The sequence below is a fragment of the Gymnoscopelus braueri genome (assembly GCF_963280865.1).
Source record: "Gymnoscopelus braueri genome assembly, chromosome: 15".
Lineage (NCBI taxonomy): Eukaryota > Metazoa > Chordata > Actinopteri > Myctophiformes > Myctophidae > Gymnoscopelus > Gymnoscopelus braueri.
Window position 1 is genome coordinate 28,788,211 of NC_137620.1, and position 25,413 is coordinate 28,813,623.

Genomic DNA, 25,413 nt, shown 5'->3' on the forward strand with positions numbered 1-25,413 from the left:
CCTATGATTGTGGCAACACCCAAATCATACTGATGGTAATTTAAAGCCTATAATTTATACTTTGTCATGGTTCGCTGAAAACACAGTAAACAGATTTCAGCCGGTTGAAAATCAGCAATTTTACAGCAGTTAAGATATAACAACATTAAATGCAGAGTACTGTGCGTCTTTTTGTAGAACTGAAAATGTATCCGGGTAGCTGTTGCGCATATAGGAATATCACAATACATGTTGCGCTCTTCATACAAAACCGTCTCACACAAAGCAACACATTGCAGAGGACAGCGCGAGTCGAGCAGCACGAGACAGTCGGGTCGTGAGGATGAGACATCCGGTTGCAGTATTTGAATATACAGCCTCTGGGGCCGGGGTAAAAATAGGATCACTAAAATTGGAGTAAACAAGGCAAGGCAAGTGGAGTAGGGCAGAGCAGAGCACAGACAGAGAGGGCATGTGAGATGTAAAAGTCACCATCCTATATGGTGTATCCCCTTCTTGACTTTGCAAAACACTAGTGGGAGAAAGATGTGCCTTCTGAACCCAGATCTACCCTGTTTATTTCATGAAGTGATGGTGGACGCTATGCAATATGATGAATTGAGGGTGGACAAATACAGCGTTGTGAGCTTGTAGATTGGCTATTTGTGTTCTAGAGGTTTGGTGTAGAGGGGAAAAAAGAGCAGACCAAGTACCGAGCCAAAGGTCAAGTTTACAAAGTATTGAGGGTTTAAGTCGTTAAAGGGATAGTTCACCCCCAAAATGACTTTATTTCTATTGATTAGTCACCCCATGGAGACTTGAATTCATGGATATGTTTTTTTTTGTTTTTGACGCATTCCTAAGCCAATAATTTGATGACAGGCAGTGGTTCCGGTAGGAAACACAAAGAGTCTACTTTGTGTCTCCTACCGGTCCGCTGGTCATCAAATTATTGGCTTAGGAATGCGACAAAAACTAAAAAAATATCCATGAATTGAAGTCTCCATGGGGTGAGTAATCGATAGAAAAAATGTAATGTTTTGGGTGAACTATCCCTTTAAGTCGTTAAATGTCTGAAAACACACATTTAACATGAATCCAATATGTATGGTGGGGGTCCCTGCTTCATCTCTCAGCTAAGGGGTCCTTGGCTTAAAAAAAAACTTTGAAGATCCCTGCCGTATGATGAAATGATGGTGGACAACTTTAGTATGATGAAGTGGCTCCTGTTGCATGGCCACCTGTAGCCGACACAGCCATTCAGTGTGTGTCCAGTGGTGGAAAAAGTACTCAAATTCTTTACTTAAGTAAAAGTACCAATACTGCAATATAAAAATACTCTGTTACAAGTAAAAGTCCAGAATTAAAAATTTACTTTAGTAAAAGTACAAAAGTATTGGCATCAAAATGTACTTAAAGTACCAAAAGTAAAAGTACTAAATATTTGAAAATAGCCGATCTACAAGCTCACAACGCGTCGCGATGCGACGCGTTGTGAGCTTGTAGATCTGCTATTTTCAAATAGCCTAGGTTTAAAATAGGTTTAAAGTGGTTAATGTATGTTTCATTATATCATAATTTATATCTGAAAAGTAACTAGTAACTAAAGTTTTCAAGTAAATGTAGTGGAGTAAAAGTACAATATTTGCCTCTGAGATGTAGTGGAGTAGAAGTAAAAGTATTGGAAATTGGAAATACTCAAGTAAAGTACAAATACCTCAGAATTGTACTTAAGTACAGTACTTAAGTAAATGTACTTAGTTACTTTCCACCACTGCGTGTGTCTAATGGCCCCATCCATCCATCCACACATGGATTGGAACGCCATCCCTTCACATGCCTCTGTCATTCAACCCATTCAATCCGGGAAACGCATCTGTGTCACTTTAGATTTCCTTTGGCTATTCAAAAATAGCAGATATACAAGCTAAAAAAAAAACATAAATCGTTGAAATATGGAGATACAAGGTTTCTGCCCGACAGCAACGATTATGCGTAAAGCATTTCCAGAGTTACAAAGTGCTTCACAAAGTGCAGCGACAGTGAAGAGATGAAACAGCAAAGTAAAAATCTGAAGAGAAAATAACGTTCATTAATACAACTATAGCTTCAAATCACATACAAATCAAAACAACAAAAGCAGACATAAAAGAAGAAGAATGTACATGGAGATTAGCATGGAAAAGGGCAAAAGAATATACTCTTTGGAAAGGCCTTGACATTAAAGTAAGTCGTCAGAAGCCTTAGATCCTAATGTCTAATGCCTCTCAAAACCATATAGCTTTGAAGTAGCAGAAGAGAGTAAATTACCATGTCAGGGAAAATAAGCTTTGGATTGAAAAGCATACTAAATTGGACTTCCAATTCTATCCTGTGATCGTGTGTGCTGTCTGGTACAGGCTCTGTATATTGCCATACATGTTAGACCCCCGTGGTTCTCAACCTGTGGGTCGGGACCCCCGGCGGGGTACCCACATGATTTTTGGGGGGGTCCCCAGATGACAGTAAAGTGACAATTTAAGGACTTTTAATACCTAATACCTAAAAATGAAAGAAATGAAAAAAAAAGACCATTACTGCATCAAAAGTACCGTAATTAACAAACTGTACTATAAAAACTGGTCAAACATTGGCCAAATTGTCGAATACTATATGAAAGAGGCAAAGAAATTGAAAATAGCTGATCGCGTTGCGAGGTGAGCTTGTTGCTCGTTGTGAGCTTGTAGATCGGCTATTTTCACAATATTTATCTGTGGAACCGACTAGTCAAACTAAATGTAATGCCTCAACTCCAACAATTCCAAGTGCTTGTCAGGGTGGGGTGTCCCCGGTTCAAATATGATTATTTTGGGGGGTCGCGGCCTGAAAACCACTGGTATTTCAAGCATGTTAAATCAAACATTAAGGAGTATGTGACCCAGATCTTGCTGCAATCTTTCTACAGTGCTGCTTTGCCATGGTCACTAGAGGGGGCTGGTGTGTATTAGTGCTATAAGGCTTTATGTTTGGATCAAATGGCCCCTTTGCAAAGCCACTGTAGTATAAGTAGCCATGACAGGCTTGGCCCTGGAGCTGGTGTATGTAACCTTCTGCCTCCCGTATCATTTGCGCACCCAGAGTTAAATGAACACTGAGCATTTTACAACGTAGATAAGGACGAGAGGACAGAATTTTACTGGACAGTGGATTTACTTCCTTGGCCTACTGGCAGCGTGCACGAGTAATTTGGCACTGATCGGTTCAGTGGTTTGTGAGATTAGCACACAGACACACAGACACACAGACAGACAGACCCTCTTCTAGATATCTTGACCCATAGGTGCCTCACCATAAAAACATGTAACATAATATTGTTTGTCACCAACACCTCAAGTTTGAAATCCGTGGACCGGAATTCAAATGCTTATACACTGGACTGACTTAGGTTTTGTGGTTTATTTAACCACTTAACTTGTCTTTTCAGTTTTCTGTCAAAATAGACCTATGAGGGTAAATATTTTCACCCTCAGAGTTTAAATCAACCCTCAGAGTACCCAGTGTTATAACCCTAGCTTTTACCGTGTGCCTTACAGCTAAAAAGAGACCCAAATCGGTGATACTCAAGTGAGACAAGCAGTTGGTTAAAATGTCCTTCAATAAAAGAGACGGCGCTTGACTCCAGCTTTGCTGTACTTTGACAGGGACATCAAAGGGATTGAACACTAGAACACTATGATCTTCTTTACTTCCAAACAGTGTATTCTAGAAGGGAAGCCCCTGATCTCCTTTTATGCTCTCATCAATAATAAACACACAATCATAACAGCATAACTATTAGATTTTTTTTTTTTATTGTGGTTGTTGGGTGAATGGGATCCCATCTCTGCCTTTTTTGATCTACGGCGCGCCTCTGGTTTTATGAGCTATAGCGACGAGGGTTTGCTCCGTAATATAATGCCACTAATGCCCTTAACGCATTCAAACCGGGAACGCATCTGTGTAACCACTTCATCCATATTTTATACTTTGGCTATTCAAAAATAGCAGATATACAAGCTCATAGCGCGGCACCGAGTGCCGCGCAATGAGCTTGTAGATCTGCTATTTTTTTTTAATCTTGAACATTAAGTGCAAATATTTGAATATATATATATATATATATATATTTTTTTTTTAAAGGGAATTTTTTTTATTCAAATCTTTGCTTCTGGGGGGTCCCTGGAACAACATATTTTGAGATGGGGGTCGGCGGCCAAATACCTATAATTTTGGGGGTCCTTGACATGAAAAAGTTGGAGAACCACTTTTTCAGAAAACTGTTAAACTGTGGAACCTCGGGTCTAAATGGGTTAATCAAAAGCCACAGACTCTGGCTGTTTTATCTACACAGAACCCCACAGACTTTTGTTGTGCCTATGACTCAATACCAACACAAGTGTATTGTACCTTGTAAACTCTTCCTGTCTGGGCTTGAACCAACCAGGAGGTTTCTAATACGGGCATGTTGTTATTACGGTTGAAACAGGTTTCTAACCACTCTTTAAGCCCTCTATTTGAGTTGCCTCTGTAATTAAGTTGCCTCTATAATTGGTGCGCTCTTTCGTCCCTTTACACCAAAATCTCTTTGCCCAAAATAGCCGATCTACAAGCTCGCATTATGTCACGTTGTACATTGGCTGTGCAGTGGTGTAAAGTAACTAAGTACTTGTACTCAAGTACTGTACTTACGTACAATGTTGTGGTATTTTTACTTTACTGGAGTATTTCCAATGTTCTGTACTTTAACTTCTACTCCACTACATCTCAGAGGAAAATATTGTACTTTTACTCCACTACAATTATTTGAAAACTTTAGTTACTCGTTACTTTGTAGATTTTGATTATTATTACAAAACATACATTGATCACTTCAACCATATATACATTTCGGCCATTTGAAAATATCCGATCTACAAGTGAGCTTGTAGATCTGCTATTTTCAAAAGATTTGTATACATTTGAAAACTTGTGAAATGGGACATTCTGCATAATGAGTACTTTCTACTTTTGGTACTTTAAAGGGGAAGACCACTCATTTTCAACATTGAACTATGTCTTTAATACACCTTAGAGCTGTTGTGTGGAAATAAGAAAAAAGTCCCCCCCCCTTCTGTGTTGCCTAGAACTGGATAATTGATTGAGGTCATGTGATCAGTGACATACGCAGGGTGTACTTCTGGCTGAGGGTGCGGAGCCAAAAGTACACCCTGCGTATTACGTTGTACATTGGCTGTGTTTGGTGAATGTTCCCTCCCCAGAATACGATGCTATAGGGTTCAAGTGGCTAATGTGAACCAAAGCGTCATGTGGATGTTAGGGTTGAAACGGGTTGGTAACATGAGCATGTTGTCATGTGGATATGATGGCAGGAGGCTTAGGCAGTGTGTTGTCCACAGCACTGCCAACATTTAAGATGAGTCACGTCTTCATACCACAATATTAACCAATCAGCCCGATTCTTGGCTTGTTGGGATAAATGTGTGTGTGTGTGTGTGTGTGTGTGTGTGTGTGTGTGTGTGTGTGTGTGTGTGTGTGTGTGTGTGTGTGTGTGTGTGTGTGTACATTATGTGTTTCTCCAGAGTGGATCAATTAAAAACACTGCTATCCCTTCCTGTCAATAGACTGACGGCACCGACACACTCAAGAGACACCAACTCCAGCTGTGTACGTCTTTGTGTAATTTACCTGTCAGTCACTGTGTGTGTGTGTGTGTGTGTGTGTGTGTGTGTGTGTGTGTGTGTGTGTGTGTGTGTGTGTGTAGTAACTAAGTACAGTTACTTAAGTATTGTACATGAGTAAAATTTTGAGGTACTTTTACTTAACTGGAGTATTTCCAATTTTCAATGCTTTTACTTCTACTCCACTACTCTCAGAGACAAATATTGTACTCGACTGCAATTATTTGAAAACTTTAGTTACTAGTTACTTTGTCAATTTGTATTATTATTACAAAACATACATTAACCACTTCAGTCCTATATACATTTCGCCTTTATACAAGCTCACAATGTGTCTCTCATTGGTCGTGTCATGCTTAGGGCAGTCTCCAGACAGCAGCATCAAGTAGCCTACTGCCTCACATAGCTCGCTGCCGCCATTACAGTCGGACGCACCGAGCCCAGCTGGATAGCACAATCACCGTCATTTCGCTAATAAATCGCCCTGTCATTCATATTGTCAACACTCCTACTAATGTAACGCATGTTTATGTCCACTGCTGTGATAGCGATCGTTGTATTATTTTCAATGCTTACTTCCCAAGGGTGCTTAACATGAGCCTTTAGCATGCGGCTAACGCACTTTCAACGTTAGCATGTAGCTAACGCTAACGTGGTTGTCATGGCTGAAGCGGCTGTGCAATCACTTTGTCAACAATGAACGTTAGTGTGGTGAATGTTGTGTGTGGTGCTGATGTTTGTTGTGTGAAGCTTAATGTCAGAGTGTTTGTGTTGGAGCGCCTCAGTGCGGCTGCAGAGTTCATGTGCAACATATTGCATGCGTGGCTGTGGCTTTACAGTTTTCCTTCGCCGTGTCTGTAGGTCCCAGGGACCCCCAAGGGTCTCCAGGGACCCCTAAGGGGAGGGGGGGGGGCGCGGAGTTTTTTTTCCTTTTTCTCAGGAGTTTGGCCAGCTATACGTGGCACGCAGGGGCTTCACTAACCGGGCCATGGCCCCACTGGCCCTCATGACGCTACGCCAGTGATCTGCGCTGCCAAGTGGGCGCTGCGTGGGCGTTAGGCGTTCGGCCCCTCTAGTTTTGTACATTTGAAAAGTTGTGAAACGGGACATTCTGCCTAATGAGTAGGCTACTTTCTACTTTTGGTACTTTAAGTAAATTTTGATACCCATACTTTTGTACTTAACACATTGGGTGCCAGAGGTTTATTAAAATATTATACGTTGAGTGCCAGCATTTCTTCCATCCACTTGCGTTATACATTTCGTGCTGTGAGAAGCCCCGACGCGGAAATGCATGTAAACAAAGCGTGCGTGCGAGACGGCGGAGGGTCCCGACTAACGCCTGGAACAATAATATTTCCAACGCGACCCTCCATTGCAGCGTGATCGCCGATCGAAAACGGCTCGTTTCCACCACATTAAAAAGAAATGGAGATATTAAGCTTTTAATCAAGGAGATAACATTGAAAACGCCGACCGGAAGGATTTTTGACATGGAGCCACATCCAGCCTCTTCTTCTCAGAAACTGCTTGGGTGATGTCAAAGTTTCGTTTTAGCGCCCCACGTGGCCCATATGTATAAAAATAGAATTGGGTCAAAAACGGTCCGGACCGTTTTCGGCACTTCTCGTTTGGACCCTCAAAAACGGTCCGGACCGTTTTTGGCATTCAATGTGTTAAGTAATATTTGCGTGCATGCGTGCGTGCATGCGTGTGTGTGTGTGTGTGTGTGTGTGTGTGTGTGTGTGTGTGTGTGTGTGTGTGTGTGTGTGTGTGTGTGTGTGTGTGTGTGTGTGTGTGTGTGTGTGTGTGTGTGTGTGTGTGTGTGTGTGTGTGTGTGTGTGTGTGTGTGTGTGTGTGTGCGTGCGTGCGTGCGTGCGTGTGTATCTATAGCCACCATATTGAGACAACTCCATTACCTCATCGTGGCGTTGTTCACCTCAGGGGCTGTAGTCTGCTTTAGACAGCCTATTTGTATGCAACCTATCACTTAAGCTCACAACGCGTCGCATCGCGACGCGTTGTGAGCTTGTAAATCTGCTATTTTCAAATAGCCTATGTATAAAATAGGGCTAAAGTGGTTAATGTATGTTTTATGATATAGTAATTTATATCTACAAAGTAACTAGTAACAAGAGTTTTCAAGTAATTGTAGTGGAGTAAAAAGTACAATGTTTGCCTCTGAGATGTAGTGGAGTAGAAGTAAAAGTACTGAAAATTGGAAATACTCCTGTAAAGTAAAAAAATCACACCCTGTGTGAAGTGGGCGGTGTCTTGCTAGCTAATCACAATACTGAATGGAGTCGATCAATCATGTACAAAGGATAAATACATTTATTGAAACACTCTTTATGATGGACAAAACCATAACTTGAAAAAAACAAATTTTTTGTTTTTTTTCAAGTTATGGTTGCTTATATAGGGCTATGCACATGTGTCATGTGACACTGGCCAATCACAGTCCTGAATAGATTGTGATTGGCCAATCACAGCGCAGGATAATTCTACAAATTTCCTGGGCCCGGATCACAGCGCAGGAAAATGTACATTTTTCCAAATCTCACTTATAGGGGCGGTTTCACCGCCCAAAAAGACCTCAAAATTGTACTTAAGTACAGTTCTTGAGTAAATGTACTTAGCTACTTTACACCACTGCCACCAAGACTACTAGGATACCTGTCGTTTCATTTCCCATTCCTTCATTTATTCATTTTAGATCTTTTGTTGGTGGAAAATTGTAGATTTTAAGCCTTCATATTTCACTAGAGGAATTTCTTCCTCTAAGCGTCTTTCTTTCTCAACTTTTCCCCCTCCTTTTGAAAAGGACTTTCTCCTTTTCCTCTCTCGGTAATCGCTCTCTGTCATCCCCTCACATTTAGGTTTTGGGGCTCATCGTCAATCATGTCCCCCACCACCACTTACTTAACGGTGAAAATCTATAAAGCCCCAAAGAGAATTTCACAGCCGCCGAACCTCTCTTCAATTCAATCTCACCTGAGCCAGAGAGCGATAGAGAGAGAGACAAACAGAGAGAGAGAGAGAGAGAGAGAGAGAACGAGGGAGAGAGAGAGAGGGAAAATGAAAGAGAGAGAGATGGAGGGACAGAAGGGATGGGGGTAGGGAGGGATGCGAGGTCGAGACGGCGGCGACAATGGTGACTCGTTTTAAATAGATCAGCTCTCTGTAGGCCGGGGCGAGCGTTGGGAGTTGGCTCAGAACCCTGTCCCTCTGCTGCATGGGGCAGGTTTATGATCCGTGCAAAAGACCAGGACCATGTACCTCCTCCTCCTCACCCTCTTTTCCGCCTCCTTTCCCCCCGGGTGGAGAGAGAGAGAGAGAGAGAGCGAGGGACAGGAGGATCACCATGATGTGCCTGGTCTGATTGCTAGAGCAGTGGTTCTCAAACTTCTTCATGTCAAGCCAAAATCATATATATTTGGCAATGGACCCCCCATCTGAAAATATTTTCTCCCAGGGACTCCTCCAGAAGAGAAGATTTGAGTTAAAAAGAAAATCGAATACATTTCTTTTCAATACTTCAAAGATTTTTTTAAAATGTTCAAAAATGGCATATGTACAAGCTCGCTGTGACCTTGTATATCTGCTATTTATATTTGCCAACGTATAAAATCTGGATAAAGTGGTTAAAATGATTGTGATGCTGTATTTTTCTTTTCTTTTTTAGATTAATTTTTGGTCTTTTATGCCTTTATTGATAGGATAGTAGTAGGTTGACAGGAAATGGTGCGAGAGAGATGGGGAGTGACATGCAGCAAAGGCGGTCGGGATCGGGACTCGAAACCGCGACGCGCTGTCAGGTTACTTTGGAGCCTAGGTGCCCGGACTGCTACGCCAGCAGCCCGGGCCTGTGATGCTGTACAAACACTTTTTGCTGGGGACCCCACTTTGAGAACCAACTGGGCTAGAGTACTTCATTCATCCTCTCTAGTACCTACCTGTCTCTGTGTGAAAGAGCTTTTTAGGGCCCTGTGGTGCTTCAAAACACTCCTAAATTCACGCGACCTCGTTCTGACAAATTCACCATTTACCCTTTATGCTCCTCCACAGTTTGAGTGGTTTGATGAAGTACACAACCATGTACTGTTTTTTTTACAGCGGGATATACAGTACTGTACTGTAACTAGCCTAGTTGTCTATATCCTGTGTATAGCTATACAAATACAGTTAACCCATTCAATCCGAACGCATCTGTGTCATTTTAACATTTCTTTGGCTATTCAAAAATAGCTGATCTACAAGCTCATGGCGCGGCACCGAGTGCCGCACTATGAGCTAGTAGATCAGCTATTTTTGAAAAATCGTGAACATTTGTGCAAATCTTTGAATCATTTTTTTTTGTATCAAACATTTTAACTCAAATCTTTGCTTCATGGGGGTCCCTGGGACAAAACATTTTGAAATGGGGGTCCGCGGCCAAATACACATCTAAAAATGGTTTCTAAATCCTAACAGTATGTTGCTATATGAGTGATGCTCCAACTTTTCCATGTCAAGGACCCCCAAAATGATATGATATGTATTTTGACCCCCATCTCAAATTATTCTCAACTATTTTTGAATAGCCAAAGAAATCTTTAAATGATGACACAAATGCGTTCCCAGTCTTAATGGATTAAATCAAGCAATTAGGTAATAATCAGTCATAAGTATAACTGCAGCGATTCCAGCCACAAAGCTAATGTGGACAACAGCTGCCAGAATTATTTCAGATTTTTTGCTGTAGACTGCCAGAGATTTTTCATTGAAAAAAAAAGTTCTCAGGAGCCGAGATACAGATTTTTTAAGTTTTAAGTTAACAATGAAGTGGATAGGAGTTTAAATCTTTGATATATCATAGCTCCTTGGTCTTTGGGTCTAAAAATAAGAAGAAAACGAAGAAAAAAAAAAAAAAAAAAAAACTTCTGCACAGCAAGGGTTCAGCCAATGCATGCTGACAATACTCATAATTAATCCATTAAGACCGGGAAAGCATCCGTGTCATTTTAAGATTTATTTTCTTACAAGCTCATAGCGCTGCACCGAGTGCCACGCTATGAGCTTGTAGATCAGCTATTTTTTTTTTTATCGTGAAAATTTGTGCAAATCTTTATATATATATTTTAGTAGGGAACATTTTTAAGTCCAATATTTGCTTCTGGGGGTCCCTGGAACAAATTATTTTGAGATGGGGTTCGGCAGCCAAATACGTATCATTTTGGGGGTCCTTGACATAAAAACGTTGGAGCACCACTGATATAGCTACATACTGTTAGGATTTGGACATTATTTTTAGATAATGTATTTGGCAGCGGGCGCAAAGATTTGAGGTGTGATTTTTCTAAAATAGCAGATCTACAAGCTCACGAGTGCCGCGCTATGAGCTTGTAGATCTGCTATTTTGGATAGCCAAAGAAATCTAAAATGACACAGATTGAAATGGGTTAAGGATGAAACCTGTTGATCTCGGAACGTATCCGCAGATAAAGATTTCCCTTTGTATTGACTTGAAGGGCAGATAACAACCGATGCTGCCGCTACCTTATTAAACACGAATTAGGTTATAAGGCCGTGAGGGAAAAAAAAAAAGTACAGAATTCAAAGGGCATGCTAATTACATGTCTAACCAGCGCAAGCCTCGCCATCTGTTCCTGTACACCGTAGTTTATCTCCATGTTGTGTGTGCAGCATCAGTATATAATCTGTTGTCGGGCAGAAAACTCTTATCTCCGTATTTTTTTAACTTTTTGTGTTTTTTCGTAAATTAATGTCAGTTTTCAGTTTTATTCATTAGCACATAAAGAGTTAAAAACAGAAGAAAACAGTACACATAATAACCATATTGTGCAGGAGACGTTAAGAAACCTAGAGGCTTATAGAGAACCTCCCCTATTTTGTCGAATCAAACATATAAAAAAGTATACAAATTATTAAAAAAATACCAGTAATACATTCAAGAGATATGCGTAAATACAAACATATGTCCCACTTGATCAAACTACAGCGGACGTCACACAAAAGCTTCAAAAGTAGCAGATCTGCAAGCTCCGCGACGCGTTTCGAGCTTGTAGATCTGCTACTTTTGCCATTTTTCTTTTTTATCCCGGAAAGCAACAGTTTTGAACATATGAGGTTTCCACCCGACAGAGACGATATAATCTGTTGGCACAGAGCAACTTGTGTCTTTTTTTCCTTGTCCGTTCAATGGCAATCATATGAAAGCGTATGTCTCTTGTCTGCACTCAAAAATAAAATGCTACAACATCTGGTTTCTACGTGGATGGCTGAACTGAACGCCACAACGGCCAAAAGTCTGCCCTGCTCTAGGTCTCCCCGCATCGATCTGCTCACCAAGTGTAGGGAGGATGGGTTTTTTAGGCCTGCGGTGTTCCAGTACAGCTGTGATGGTCAATGTGCAGAGAGCACTCCACACGAGCGTGGAGGGATGCAGTGAGCAGCAGCAATATAGGACATCGGTTCTCAAAGTGGGGTCCGGGGACCCCTGGAGGTTCCAGGGGGTCCCCAGCAAAATGTGTTAACACAGCATCGCAATCATTTTAACCACTTTGTCCATTTAGATGCAGGCTATTCAAAAATAGCAGACCTACAAGCTCGCGTGCGGCTTGTACATCTGCTATTTGTGAACATTTTTTAAAAATATCGAAAATGTTTGGAAGATCTTCAATACATATATATTTATTTGACTGAAATCTTCTCTTCTGGGGGTCCCTGGCACAAAACATTTTCAGATAGATAAAGAAGATAAAGATAAAGAAAACTTTATTGTCCATTAAATTGACATAAAATGGAAATTTGTCTTTGGCACACCAGCAGTCAGTTACAACAATAAAACATTACAAAAATACACAGGGTGCATTAAAATACTATATAAAAATGCACTCACATTAACACAACAACAGTGGTCATGAGCAGTGGCGATTAGACTATTTAAACATTTTCTTATTTAAAATGTCCACAGCAGTTGGCACAAACGACGTTTTGTAACCCTTCTTTTTTGCTAGATGAGGATAGATGAGGTCCACGGCCAAATAAATATACATTTTGGGGTCTTTTGGTATGAAAACGTTTGAGAACCACTGGTCTAGAGTGTCCCATTGTTTATATCGGTGTCTCTTTACGGTTGATTCAAAGCTAATAGAGCGATCTGCTTCTCGTGCTTTTAAGGTGTCTGGGATATCTCTGGCTGAGATAGTTTCAAACACACACACACACACACACACACACACACACACACACACACACACACACACACACACACACACACACACACACACACACACACACAGACACACTATACTGTGTGCACATACTATACTACACACATCACATACACTTTGGTGTCAGTGAACTAAGACACTTGGCTTGTTGAGCACATTCTTTTTTGCTCTCTCCATTTCTATTGCTCTCACCTCTCTGTTTGTCTTTCTGAATTGGACCATTGCTAATGCATAGTAAGTGTCTCACGGACAGCCAGTAGGCAATGTGATGCATACTTTGAATACATACTTAGGAGGGCTGGGCGATACGACTTCAAATCAATATCACGAGCGACGCATTGTATGCTTGTAGATTTACAAGGCCATTTAAAAAAAATTGTACAATGATTCATTTAGAAAATAAACAAAAAATAACCTGCTTCTCGATTCATCTATTAAAATACACGAGCAAGATTAAGTCGGTTATTGGTTCTAAATATTAGATATATTTTTGGTTAACACATTGCCTGCCAGAATTATTTCAGATTTTTTGCAGTTTTATGCCAGAGATTTTTCATTGAGAAAAAAAAAGTACTCAGGAGCCGAGATACAGAATTTTTAAGTTTTAAGTTAACAAGGAAGTGGATAGGAGTCTAGATCTTCGAAAAATCATATCTCCTTGGTCTTTGGGTCAAGATTTCTTTTTTTTTTAAAGATCAAGTTAACTTGATCTTGGCAATCAAGTGATGGATTTGAAAGATCAAGTTAACTTGATCTTGGCAATCAATGTGTTAATTGCCCAGCCCTAATATTTATATAAATATATAAATATTAAATTCTTTTCAACTAAACAAAATCTGTTAATTTCGGTAAGCAACGTGGCTGTAATAAAATGTATAAAATAGGCTTACGTACATTGGCCCGAGACAAAAAAATATAAGAATGGGGACTTTTACAGTAATCCCAGTTTAAATACTTTATATATTACTACTATTATTTCTTCCTTTTCCATACTTCAACAGCCGTTGAATTGGCTTTATTTATTTTTTTTTCCTAAATTTTTATCCCACGATTTTGTAACCCCTATTTTTTGCACCCAGTGCCAATTGTCTATGTAATCCTGGGCACTACCTTCCCTCTGCCAACCTAGGGAGGCCAGGGCCGAGCTCATGCCTCCTTCAATGCATGAGAGCCAACTGACCTTCTTGTCACCTGACAGGGGAGAGTTTCCCTGGTTGGACGTAGCGCGTGGAAGGAACACGTTATTCCAACCAGTTCCCTTCCCCTCCATCAGGCGCCCCGGCTGGCCAGGGGGAGGCAGTATAGTGACCAGGATTACTGCATGTTTTTGTGAGGGTACCTACCCTAGGAGACACGGGGAGAACATGCAAACTCCACACAGAAAGGAATTGGCTTGGTTTAGCCGAGGTAGGGTTCAGGTATATTTACAACACGGAGTGGAGATGATAGAGTAAGAGAGAGCTATACTCTGTGTCCTTGATTTCCCCAAAGGACGGGGGGGGGGGGAGAACTGATAGTAACTGATAGAAGAGAGAGATTGGTCTGTCAGATTGAAATAAACAAGACAGGAAAAGAGAGACGAGAACGATGGAGAGAGAGACAGACAAGGAAATGAGAAGCCAGTGCCCCCTGGGCACATAGGTGTGCACACACACACACACACACACACACACACACACACACACACACACACACACACACACACACACACACACACACACACACACACACACACACACACACACACACACACACACACACACACACACACACACACACGCACTCGCCCCATAAGCGTCAAGCTGCCATACTTCATCATAACCCCATAAAAGAGTGGCAAGTTGCCGTTATCAGCACAATACAGACAAGCGGTTCTCAGTTCAGCACTTCTATCTGTCAGGTCACATTGAGACAAAGGAGAGTAAAGAAAGAGTTTGGATGTGAGTATACCTTTCTACGTTCCCAAGTACAAAACATGTATACAGCACCGTGGCAATGCACTGTACTCCCCAGGGAGGGTTTCTATGCATGCCCACCAGAGTTTGCGAGAGAAATAAGCAACCAGGTCTATGAAAACAAGCCCAAAAGAAGCGACTATTAGGCCTCATGAGCACTTCAAACCTACTGTATATACGTCGGCTATTTGAAAATAGACGATCTACAAGCTCCATGACGTGACGTGTCGCATCGTGAGCTTGTAGATCGGCAAAATGTGGAATAATTTTGAAACATTTGAACACAAATCTGGTACGGGGGTCCCTGTTGGCACAAATTATCATTTCAGATGGGGGTGCGTGGACAAATACACATGACTTTGGGGGTCCTTGACGTGAAAATGTCTGAGAAACAATAATCAAAACATTTGGCAGCAAAGCCCAAATAAGCAACTACACCCTTTGAAACAAGCCCCCAAAAACCGCAACCAATATTTACAAGCAACTTTACTGGAGAAAAAAGTCACTTATAATAAGCAGACCTGGCAACGCTGATGCCTAGCTGGGGGGTAGACCATGGGGGTAGACCGAGTACCAGGTGGTGTGGATTAGCGGCACGCTGTCCTGGGAACGCCTCGGGATCATCCCCCAGTCAGAGCTGTCTAACATGGCCAGGGAAAGGGAAAGTCTGGGGTGGCAGGGGCGTCACGGCCGTGGGGTATGCAGGATATGCAACACCCCCACTCTCACAGACACATGATTTTCATCCTCACTTTTGCCTGGCTGTTTTGGTGTTTTTTTTTTACCCCAGCACGCAAGTAATAGTGGTACTCGAGTCACTTGCGTGCTATCTGTTCAATAGTTGTTTTGGACCACATACCACTAGGGCTGTCACTTAATTGTGTTTTTGGCATTGAACATTGGAACATATGAAGCCTTTTAGGCTTCGTAATCAAAAATTGCACGGGGCAGATACATACGTATGACAAATAACTGAACCTACATGTTACCTACACTGGAAACCGTTTGTCGCCAAGTGCCTTGCTAAAGGGTATTAGCGGAGAGCAACTTTCTAGAATATTGTTACTTCTGGTCTGGGAATCAAACCTGCACTCAAGCCCTCTTCTCTGACATTTAGCAAATCGCTGACCCTCCGTTCTGACGAAAGAGACGAGTCCGTGAGATTGCACAGTCTGTCATTCGCCTCACTTGAACACGATCGCAGCCACACAGGATTTTGTTTGACATTTTGCTCTGTTCGCACGGGCAGACTCGTGTATGGTCATCGGTCGCCCCGGAGCCTTACTAAAGATAGACGAGGTAAGATATACGTCGGAACACATTTGTAGGCTCTTTTACTCATGCTGGGTATGATTTGGTTAGGGGCTAGACAGACGGCTGTTATCTGTGCCGACATGTGTGTGTGCGTGCGTACGAGACTCATGTTCCTTCATCACGCAGGCCTCTGTTGGGCATGTTCTCGTCCACCCACGCCCTTAAGGAGGAGGGGTACAAAACCCCAAGAGAGGGAGGAGGGAGACACTGGCCCTGTCCAAATAAATTACCACACACTCCTACACACATTTGGAGGAGTGTGTGAAGAAGAGAGGGATGAGAGAGAGAAAAAATTGGATTCATGGATTAAAGCTGTTTATTTTATTTTGTTAGGCGGCCAAGTGTGCAATTTGTGAAACAGCGTGAAAGTAGCTCCCACACTAGCCATGTGTTTCCTAAACAATTAGCACAATGTGTACAATTATAATGTTTTGGTATTATCATTCTAAAGCTATGGCCCTGCTGTATATACAATCACCTAGTTGAAGAAATTGCAGATTTAGCTTTTAAGAAGTATCCGGGGTCATTTGTGTTTTCTGGAAGATGCTTCCGAACATGTATTCTATTGCTAGTTTGACCACTTTAAATACTCTACAATCTGTTACCTAACTAATAATAACCGGGGCAATAGCCAATCAACAAGCTCACGATGTGTGTAGATCGGCTATTTTCGGTGTTCGACATGCTTCCGTAGAAGAAATGCGGACTTCTATATGTAATCCAAATGACTGAAATCAGTCATGGCAAACTTAATCCACGGGGATTTGAAAGTGGGCTTCAACAAGCCACAGACCATCGCTGCCCATTCTGACAGACAGTCCAATATGACTGCTGCCCATATAGGCTGCCCATATCCGAATAAGGCAACCTATTTTCGGCATAGCCCTTTCAAAAGTCTGGTGGTGGTAAAAACGAAGTGCTGATTGGCTGAAGGGGAACAACTGCCGATTGGCTGAAGGGGTTGTCAGTCAACGGTATTACTCCCGCCCAACTCCAGCCCACAGACAAAAACACACACAGGTTCTCATGCCAGACTCCTTCCTGAAATGAAATGGAAATGAGATTTCCGGAGGGAGGGGCTTTACCAGGCTAACTCTGCAGTGCAGAAACCATTCAATTCCATGGCTTTTCTCGAGTAGCCTAATGTTATGCAAAGCAGACAGGTAAAGGGCTATTGTTGTAGGTGTTGACGGCGTGTTGACGGCTCTCTCGCGGGCACGCATTTGCACCTTCAGAGCTGGAGCTGCCCCTATAGGCGCCACCACGGCAGCTGTAATGGTACTGTAAATCTGGGCCCCGAAATCTGAGATTCTGGCGGGGGCTCGTCATTTCTGACGCCTATGCTGCTGCCGACGTCTTAATGTACATTCTGGGTACATTCTGACAGTCCACCATGCACTGCCTATCATAAATGCACATTATGGATACTTAGCTGACACTCTGTTGTTCAAAGTAGGCCTGTCACATTTATTACATAATCGCCTGGCCGCAATAATTTGAGATAATCACAATTATTTTGCATAATCGTTTCCCTTCACCCGTATATATTAATCTGTTGACAATTTTTTGTATACGTTTTCAAACATAGTGGAAATAGCAGATCTACAAGCTCACAATGCATCGCGATGCGACGCGTTGAGAGCTCGTACAGTAGATCGGATATTTCCACGATGGCCCTAGTTCAAAGTGACGTGATGGAAAGGATGCGATGGGATCAGTGACTTGAACAGGACCTTCAGCACGTTTTGCCAGGACTGAACCTGTAACCTCTCAGTTAGAGAAGGATCTGTCAATAAAGCTGTCAACCCCTGCAACTGTGTTTTTAATCAACATTAGCCTACAGCATGTTGTCCCAGCTTGAAGCTGCTGCAGTGATTAACAACCTTACATCGACGCCGTCAAGGTCAAGGTCATTGTTTTCATAGAAATCGGGATTCCCATTCACAACACTGCGCCTTTAGAATGCTCTTCCAGTGTCTCAGTCATATGCAAATCTAAAGAAAATCCATAAAGAGGTCTCTCAAGTCATTGTCTTATGTTTATCTTGTTTTCCAGACACCGAAGCGGAGAGGACTGCGTTGAAAGAGCATGTCTATCCCAAACTACGTGACTTCTGCAGGGAGAACTATGGGATTGAGTTCCAGGTAATCTTTTTTTCATTTATTTTTGTTTGGTTTCTTTCTTGCTGTCCAAACTCCCCTCAGTGTAAGAGAACTACAATATTTACCAGTCTACTGGTATTGATTCCTACGTTGTCAGCTTTTTCTAAACACACTTATAAGCAACCTCACTTCTGGGAATGGACACATGCTCCTGTGAATGGCTTGGAAGGGTCCCAAAAGAAAGCATGGGCAGAGTCCGCCCCTGGTCCTTTTAAAACTGCAGAAGGCAAGTGGTGATAACGGCTCCATGAGCGAGCGCTGGCATAGATCTCTAGCCTGGGATAAGATGGCTTAATGCAGCCGCTTTCCCCCTGTTGTCGTTTGTCGGAGTATTAAAGCCCAAGATCTCCCCTGTGGTGTGTCCACACTTATCGAGGATGATTTGCATTGCAAATGGGCAAAGATCCCTATCTGAGGTGTGTTTGCTTAACAAATCCAGGGAATCCCCGGGATCAGAGGGAGATTTCTACCCTAGATTGTTCTGGGAAGGATTTGTGGGGCTAAGAGCAATTAGGTGGGAGGGTGGTGGATGATTGTAGCTTGCGGGGTTATGAAATCTTCTAATTCTAAGATCTCACGAACATCCTACTGTATGTTTACTGGTGCTAGATCCAGTGAGAGTGTGTTGCGGGGATAGAGAAAGATCGATAATAACGTTTATTTTCTCCTGATTTGTCTCTCTGAAAAAATATTTTTTTGTATGAAAATCGTAGGAAGATTGTGTGGCTTGTGACGATTCTGTCCAATATTTGTTCAATGACCATGGAGCTAAAGAATGGTTCAGAAGCTGTGTTCACGTTCACTCTTCCATTGGAAATAATAGACTCCAACCTGCTTCCGGTCTCCTAAAAAGGCAGCGACCAGCTTCACGCAGATACGCGAAGTAAACCGGAGATGTCTTTCTTTCTTTGTTTTGTCTTGGACATAAGGTTGTTCCAGAAGGAGATTGGACAGTTATGATGATGTTCAGAAACATTTCTAGGCCAGTCTATAGCTCTTGAAACATGCATGCTCAGTTAAAAATTAAAGTCAAAGTTACACTGTACAATTAGATTTTCTATATCCTTAGAAAGTTTGCATATTGTCGCTGTCTGGCAGAAACCAGATAACTACATTTTCCAGCTTTCTTTTTTCTTTTCTTTTTTATCAGTGTTCAAAAAATATTGAACCAATGAAAAGCGCTTCTGACAAAACCAGCTAACTCCATTGGATCCTCAAACGGTCTGCTAAACCAGCTAACTCCACCAAAGGGGGGTGGAGTTAGCTGGTTTTGCCAACTCCAGGCTCCACACCCTTTTGACCTCCGACCTCATTGTGAGCTTGGAGGTCCATTCAGCCATTCTTATCAATGATGAACAAAACCTCCTCCTAACTCCACTTTTTGTTTAGTTTTAATAATTTCCTGAAAAATGAACATTTTGGAGTTGGGTTTCTGCCCGACAGCAGAGATATAAGAAATGCGCTTGGCTGGCATGTAAGAACTAGTCCTAAAAGGCAAAGCAATTGAGGTTCACCAACTGTTAATGCACACACACTAGTGTGCTAGTGCTCGTAGACCTGCATTAACCTTTCTCTACCCTTTCCTGCATCTCTCACAGTACTGTCTGCTAAAAGCACAATTGACCTTAAAATACATCTTATTTTTTTGGAGTAGCCAATTATCTTTGCCATTTTCTCTCTCCCAATATAGTTATAGCCAATAAAAAAAAATCATAAAAATGGCAAGATTCTGCCTCTGTGCCATCATGTGACTCAACTGAATGATTCAGCTGTGACAGAGAGTGTGCTGAAATGATTATTCAGAATGCCTGGGAAGTTAATACTATGACTCACTGCTGCCCTGCTTCCCATCACCCCTATACCCCCACTACTCACCCCGACTGCTGGGGGGAAAAAAAACAGGCACTTCAGCCTACGTCTGATGCTGCTGGAGACGGCACTCGATCGTGCTCTGTAACGTCGCAGTATATGTTTGTTTGTTTGAGATGATTGCTGTGAACTCATTCGTGGAGCGATTGCTGTGCGACGCGTCTGTGCTTGACAATCCTATTCCCAGAGAAGAGTCACATTTCCTTGCTGCAATTATGTGAATATACACAGACACATAGCAAGCACAAAATGTGATCATTCTCTCTCTCTCTCTCTCGCACGCACGCACGCACGCATGAACACACACACACACACACACACACCCACACACACCCACCCACACACACACACACACAGATGTCTGTTCTCACTCAGTGTTTGTACTTATACCTACATAATGTAATTGCAATATACTCGCATGTAATCGTGAGCAGGAGGTCACGTGTCTTTACTGTATGTACGCTGCAGGCTGTTTAAGAAGCTGCAGGCTGTTTAAGAAGGGGCAGACTGCAGACCCATGGAGCCCACAGGCAGATGCAGTCTATTTCTGTGTTATCAGAAAATACTTTCTGATAGCTTTTTTTTAGGCGAGACTTACAGACAGTTGGCCATGAAGTTGCTCAATATTGATTCATTTCATTCACAGCGTCTAGTTTAAAAATGATTAAAAAAAAAAAGATATTCGGGAGAAAAAAAAAACGTTTCATGTCAGAATTTCTAGATGCAGGTGTTGTCGACTCAACGTCGATGTAGTCTCATTTACTTTGATTGCCAAGTACTAACTACTGTATGTGCTAGGGATGTGCATGACCAAAATCAAAGTTGATTATTCTACTCCTATATTAACCCATTAAGATTCTACAAATGCCTTCTAAATCAGTAGTTCTCAAACTTTTTCGTAATTCAAAATTATTCAAAACTCTGATTTTTTTTCATTTAATTTCTAAGATCTAAAATCACACAGATGCTTTCCCGGTTTTAATGGGTTTAATAACGATTAATTGACTATTTGGCCTGGCTCCGCTATAGATCAGGCGTTTATGGGATGGAGAAAATCCCAATTCTCCACAGTCCCTCAATACCTGGACTGGTTTCCATCCCTTTCATTCGCTTAAGAGGACAGAGAGGAGAGAGGTAGAGAGACGGATGGGCTGGGGTTGAGGGCTGCGTCCTCATTCAGTCAATGTACAGCAGCAGTCAAGGGATCAGATTGTGTGCTCTCTGTCTGTCTGTCTGTCTCTCTCTCTCTCTCTCTCTCATCTATATCCTTCTAGCCCCCTCTGTCTTTTACTCTCTAGTTCTCCTCTCACTCACCAAACTTCTTTGCCAACTTTTAAAAACATTTTCAGATTGTGTGCGCTCTCTCTGTCTGTCTCTCTCTCTATAGTTCTCTATCGCACGCACGCACGCACGCACACGCACACACACACACACACACACACACACACACACACACACACACACACACACACACACACAGAGTGGATTACAGTGGGAAGGAGAGAGCTGATGTCAGAAAAGTTCAGAGGGTTGCCTGGTACAATAGACCTATAATGGCAAAACAATTCACCACGGACTGCTTGTTGTTATTGGTTTCACTCGATCAGTTGATTTGACATTGGTTCATTGAACACTCAGAAGACATAGATTAATCGGATGAATCTCTCCGATGGTGTGTGTTGCCCAAGCACACATATTGCAGATCGGTTATTGTTTTTCAGAATGTTCGTCCCCAGAATAGGGGCGTACGTAGGGTTCAAGTTGTTAAACTCAGAAACCGTCTCAGCTATGCAGATTTGGCTGGTGTGAGAAATGATTCTTTTGCAGCATCCTATTATAGTTACTGTACTTGTGTACTAGCTCCACTGGATCAGAGGAAGCAGAAAGAAAGCCTTTTCTAATGAATTATACAAATGGTCTGATGAAAACAGTTCTTACAGTATAGTGGCCACTTTAGAAGGTGGGGAAAAATAAGTGATGTTTAGCATAATAATTGTACCTAGTTGTACTTTTTTCTCAGAAGAAACTAAACAAAAAACAAAACAAACCTAATTATCTGCAAAATATATCACCAACACAAGCCAAACGCTTCAAAAGCATTCCTTTATGCCGATTCTTAACACTTTAAGACCGGGAGAATCATCTGTGTGTCATTTTTTTATTTCTTTTAGCTATTCAAAAATAGCAGATCTACAAGCTCCTAGCACGGCACCGAGTGCCTCGCTATGAGCTTGTAGATCAAATCTTTGAATATATATATTTCTTAAGTGAAAATTTTTTACTCAAATCTTTGCTTCTGGGGGTCCCTGGAAGAGCATCATTTGAGATGGGGGGGGGGTCCTCGGCCAAATACATTGACATGAAAAAGTTTGAAAAGCACTGATATTATAGAAACATAGTTTTTTTTTCAAAGAACTGTTAGGATTTAGAAGACATTTGTAGAATCCCCCAGAAGCAAAGATTTACACAAATGTTCACGATTTTTCAAAAATAGCAGATCTACAGGCTCATAGCGCGGCACTCGGCGGTGCGCTATGAGCTTGTATATCTGCTATTTTTGAATAACTAAAGAAATCTAAAATGACACAGATGCGTTCCCGATCTTAGAGGGTTAATTATTCTGTTTTTTTTGCTGTTGTGTTTGTGTTGTTGTTTTTCTATGCGTGGTTGGTTTGTTGATGTTTATTGGTGTGGAATAAAAAGGCACATATGTCAGGAAGGTGTTTTTCGTGTGGTACTTGTGGCATTTGATCTGCGTAGCGGCGTGCAGGTGTGACTGTTTGCGAGGCTTTGAACAACGTTGCACGCATGGCGATTGCTGAGATCAAACGGTATAGAGAACAGGGCGTTAAAAAACGGTGGGATTGGAGGGATGATACACATCGGCATGGCCTAGTTTTACTACAATAAAACTTTCAGTTCTTTCAGTTTTACCCTGCACTGATGTTGGATGAAAGGTATAACTGTAAGCGCTGTAAAGGATGGCCTGGGGCCTTCTTATTTGTCCCTTTTATCTCAACTTGTCATTGTCTCTCATTTATTTCTCATTCTTCCTCCTCCCTTCCCTTTTCTTTCTTTCTTTCTTTCTTTTTTGTTTGGCAGCGTGCTCAATTCAATGTCCTGTTTGAGACAACAGGTGTTACATGGCTGTTTCCTCAACTTGGGTTTGTGATGGGAACGGAGCAGAGGTTTGTGATGGGAACGGAGCAGAGAAAATCCTCTGCGTGCCAACTGGCTCAGCAGGGTGCCACAGTCCACCCAGTGAAGATTGGCCTTAAAAAAATAAGAAAAATATCAAAGACGAAACTAATTCCTAGGCTCAAGCTGGGTGAACTACTCACTTCCTCACGGTCGTAAGATGACGCATTGGTAGACCCAATCCTCCATTCTATTTGTACTCATGGAATTAATTTAGCTCACCAAGGAAAGCTTAAGGAAAGCTTCCTCGCACGGTTGCTTGCCAGGCTTATTCACTGATGGCAAAAATATATATAAAAATACAGACTATACCCGAGGCTAGACTTTAAAAGTTCGAGAAATGTTTTTCCTTCCCACCGAATAGATCTAATACACCAACATGAACATATAAGTTTGTTTCCGTTGCACCAGAGTTGCCCTAAATGTGTCTCGATCTCAGAAACTGTTAAACAGAATTTAGGTTTGTCAGAGTTTGTCTCAAAACATGAAATGTGTATATCGTCGCTGTCGAGTGGAAACCTCATATTAAACCTCATCATTATATCCAAAACTGTTACTTTTCAGGATTCAAATTCAAAAATAGCAAAAGTAGCAGATCTACAAGCTTGGGGATCTGCCTTCTTTTGATACTTTTGTGTGACGCTGTAGTATGATCAAGTAGGGCGTCGAAAAAAACTAAAAGTTAAAGTATGGAGATAAGAGGTTTCTGCCCGACATCAACGATATGTTAGGTTGGCCTAACGCATACTTTCTTGTGATACGCGAAGGACAGCTACACACTCATTCACTCACACGCGCAGAGATTCTGTACATTTATAGTAGGACTGTAAGGGCACCGGCCTCTCTCTGTCCGTCTGCATGTATCCCTTTCATACACATAATATGGATCTCGGCATCTGTATGTCCTTGTCCCTTTTACGCCCTTCCAATCTCCATAAGTCAATGGCCGTATGACTGATTCACTTCTCATCATCATCATTTTGTACTTTTTCTTCTAAAAGGCAGATTCAGTCACATTTGCATACTGTAAATGGACCACACTAATTGCCACTTGCAGCGACCTTTCTGTCATTACATTTTCAATTTCATTTCCATTGTGTTGGTGTTTGTTAAGTGGAAATGAAGAGTACTCAACTATGAGAGTCACTGCAGTTTGCCCTGGCCTAGATAATGCACTAATCCCCATGTCCATTCTGCGTTGGCTCCAAGGGGAACCCACCCATGAAGGTAGCAGTGCCAGGCTCGAATATTAACAAGATTGAAAGATGATTTGAAATGATCTACATTTAAAAGAAAACGTGTATTGTTGCAACTTCCAAGCAAGAATGTATTCTTAAAGGCAAGATGAATTGTGGAAAATCGAAATTAACCCATTAAAACCAGGAAAACATCTGTGTCCTTTTGCGTTGGCTATTCACAAATAGCAGATATACAAGCTCATAGCACGTCACCTCGTGACGCGCTGCGAGCTTGTACATCGGGTATTTTTGAAAAATCTTGAAAGTGTTGGCCTCAAGTCTTAATGAGTTGAGAAACACCTCATTTGCTCAAACCATTTAAATATGAATGCATTCGAGGTCTCTCTTGGACTTTTAAACAAGGAGCTGCTCCCTTCTCCCCCTGCCACTGCCTAATTATGATGCCAAGTAACCATGTCTTCTCCTGACCCCATGTCTGGCCCTTAACCTCACTGAAACGCGGGGCAGCTGCAATGTCTTCGAGGCTTCAAGCGTAATTGCCCCCAAAGTGTCAGAGCGTGGTAGATTTTCCCAGTGCTCTACTATAATATGTGATCTTCTTACCCTGGCATCCATAATTCACAGTCATTATTCCGTTGCCACGTCAGTGTAGTGAGGTAGACATTTGGGGTTACTGTTGGCTATAGTGTAGAAATACTGAAACATAAAACAAAAATATAAAGTTGAACAAAAAGTAAGCATGCAGGTGAGTTGAGATTGAAGTATGTATATGTCACAGTATGATTGGAAAAACCAGTCAGATTGAA

At 41.8% G+C, this 25,413-nt stretch overlaps 1 protein-coding gene across 1 annotated transcript in view; it reads left to right on the forward strand.

Moving 5' to 3' along the window:
* Nucleotides 1-25,413, forward strand: part of nwd2 (NACHT and WD repeat domain containing 2) — a gene marked incomplete at its 3' end in the record, with an annotated part of 72,540 nt that overhangs the window by 1,634 nt on the left and 45,493 nt on the right. The window contains exon 2 of the mRNA XM_080451449.1: nucleotides 18,235-18,323. Within this exon, the coding sequence (XP_080307575.1) occupies nucleotides 18,235-18,323 (89 nt within the window). The remainder of the gene's footprint in view (nucleotides 1-18,234; nucleotides 18,324-25,413) is intronic.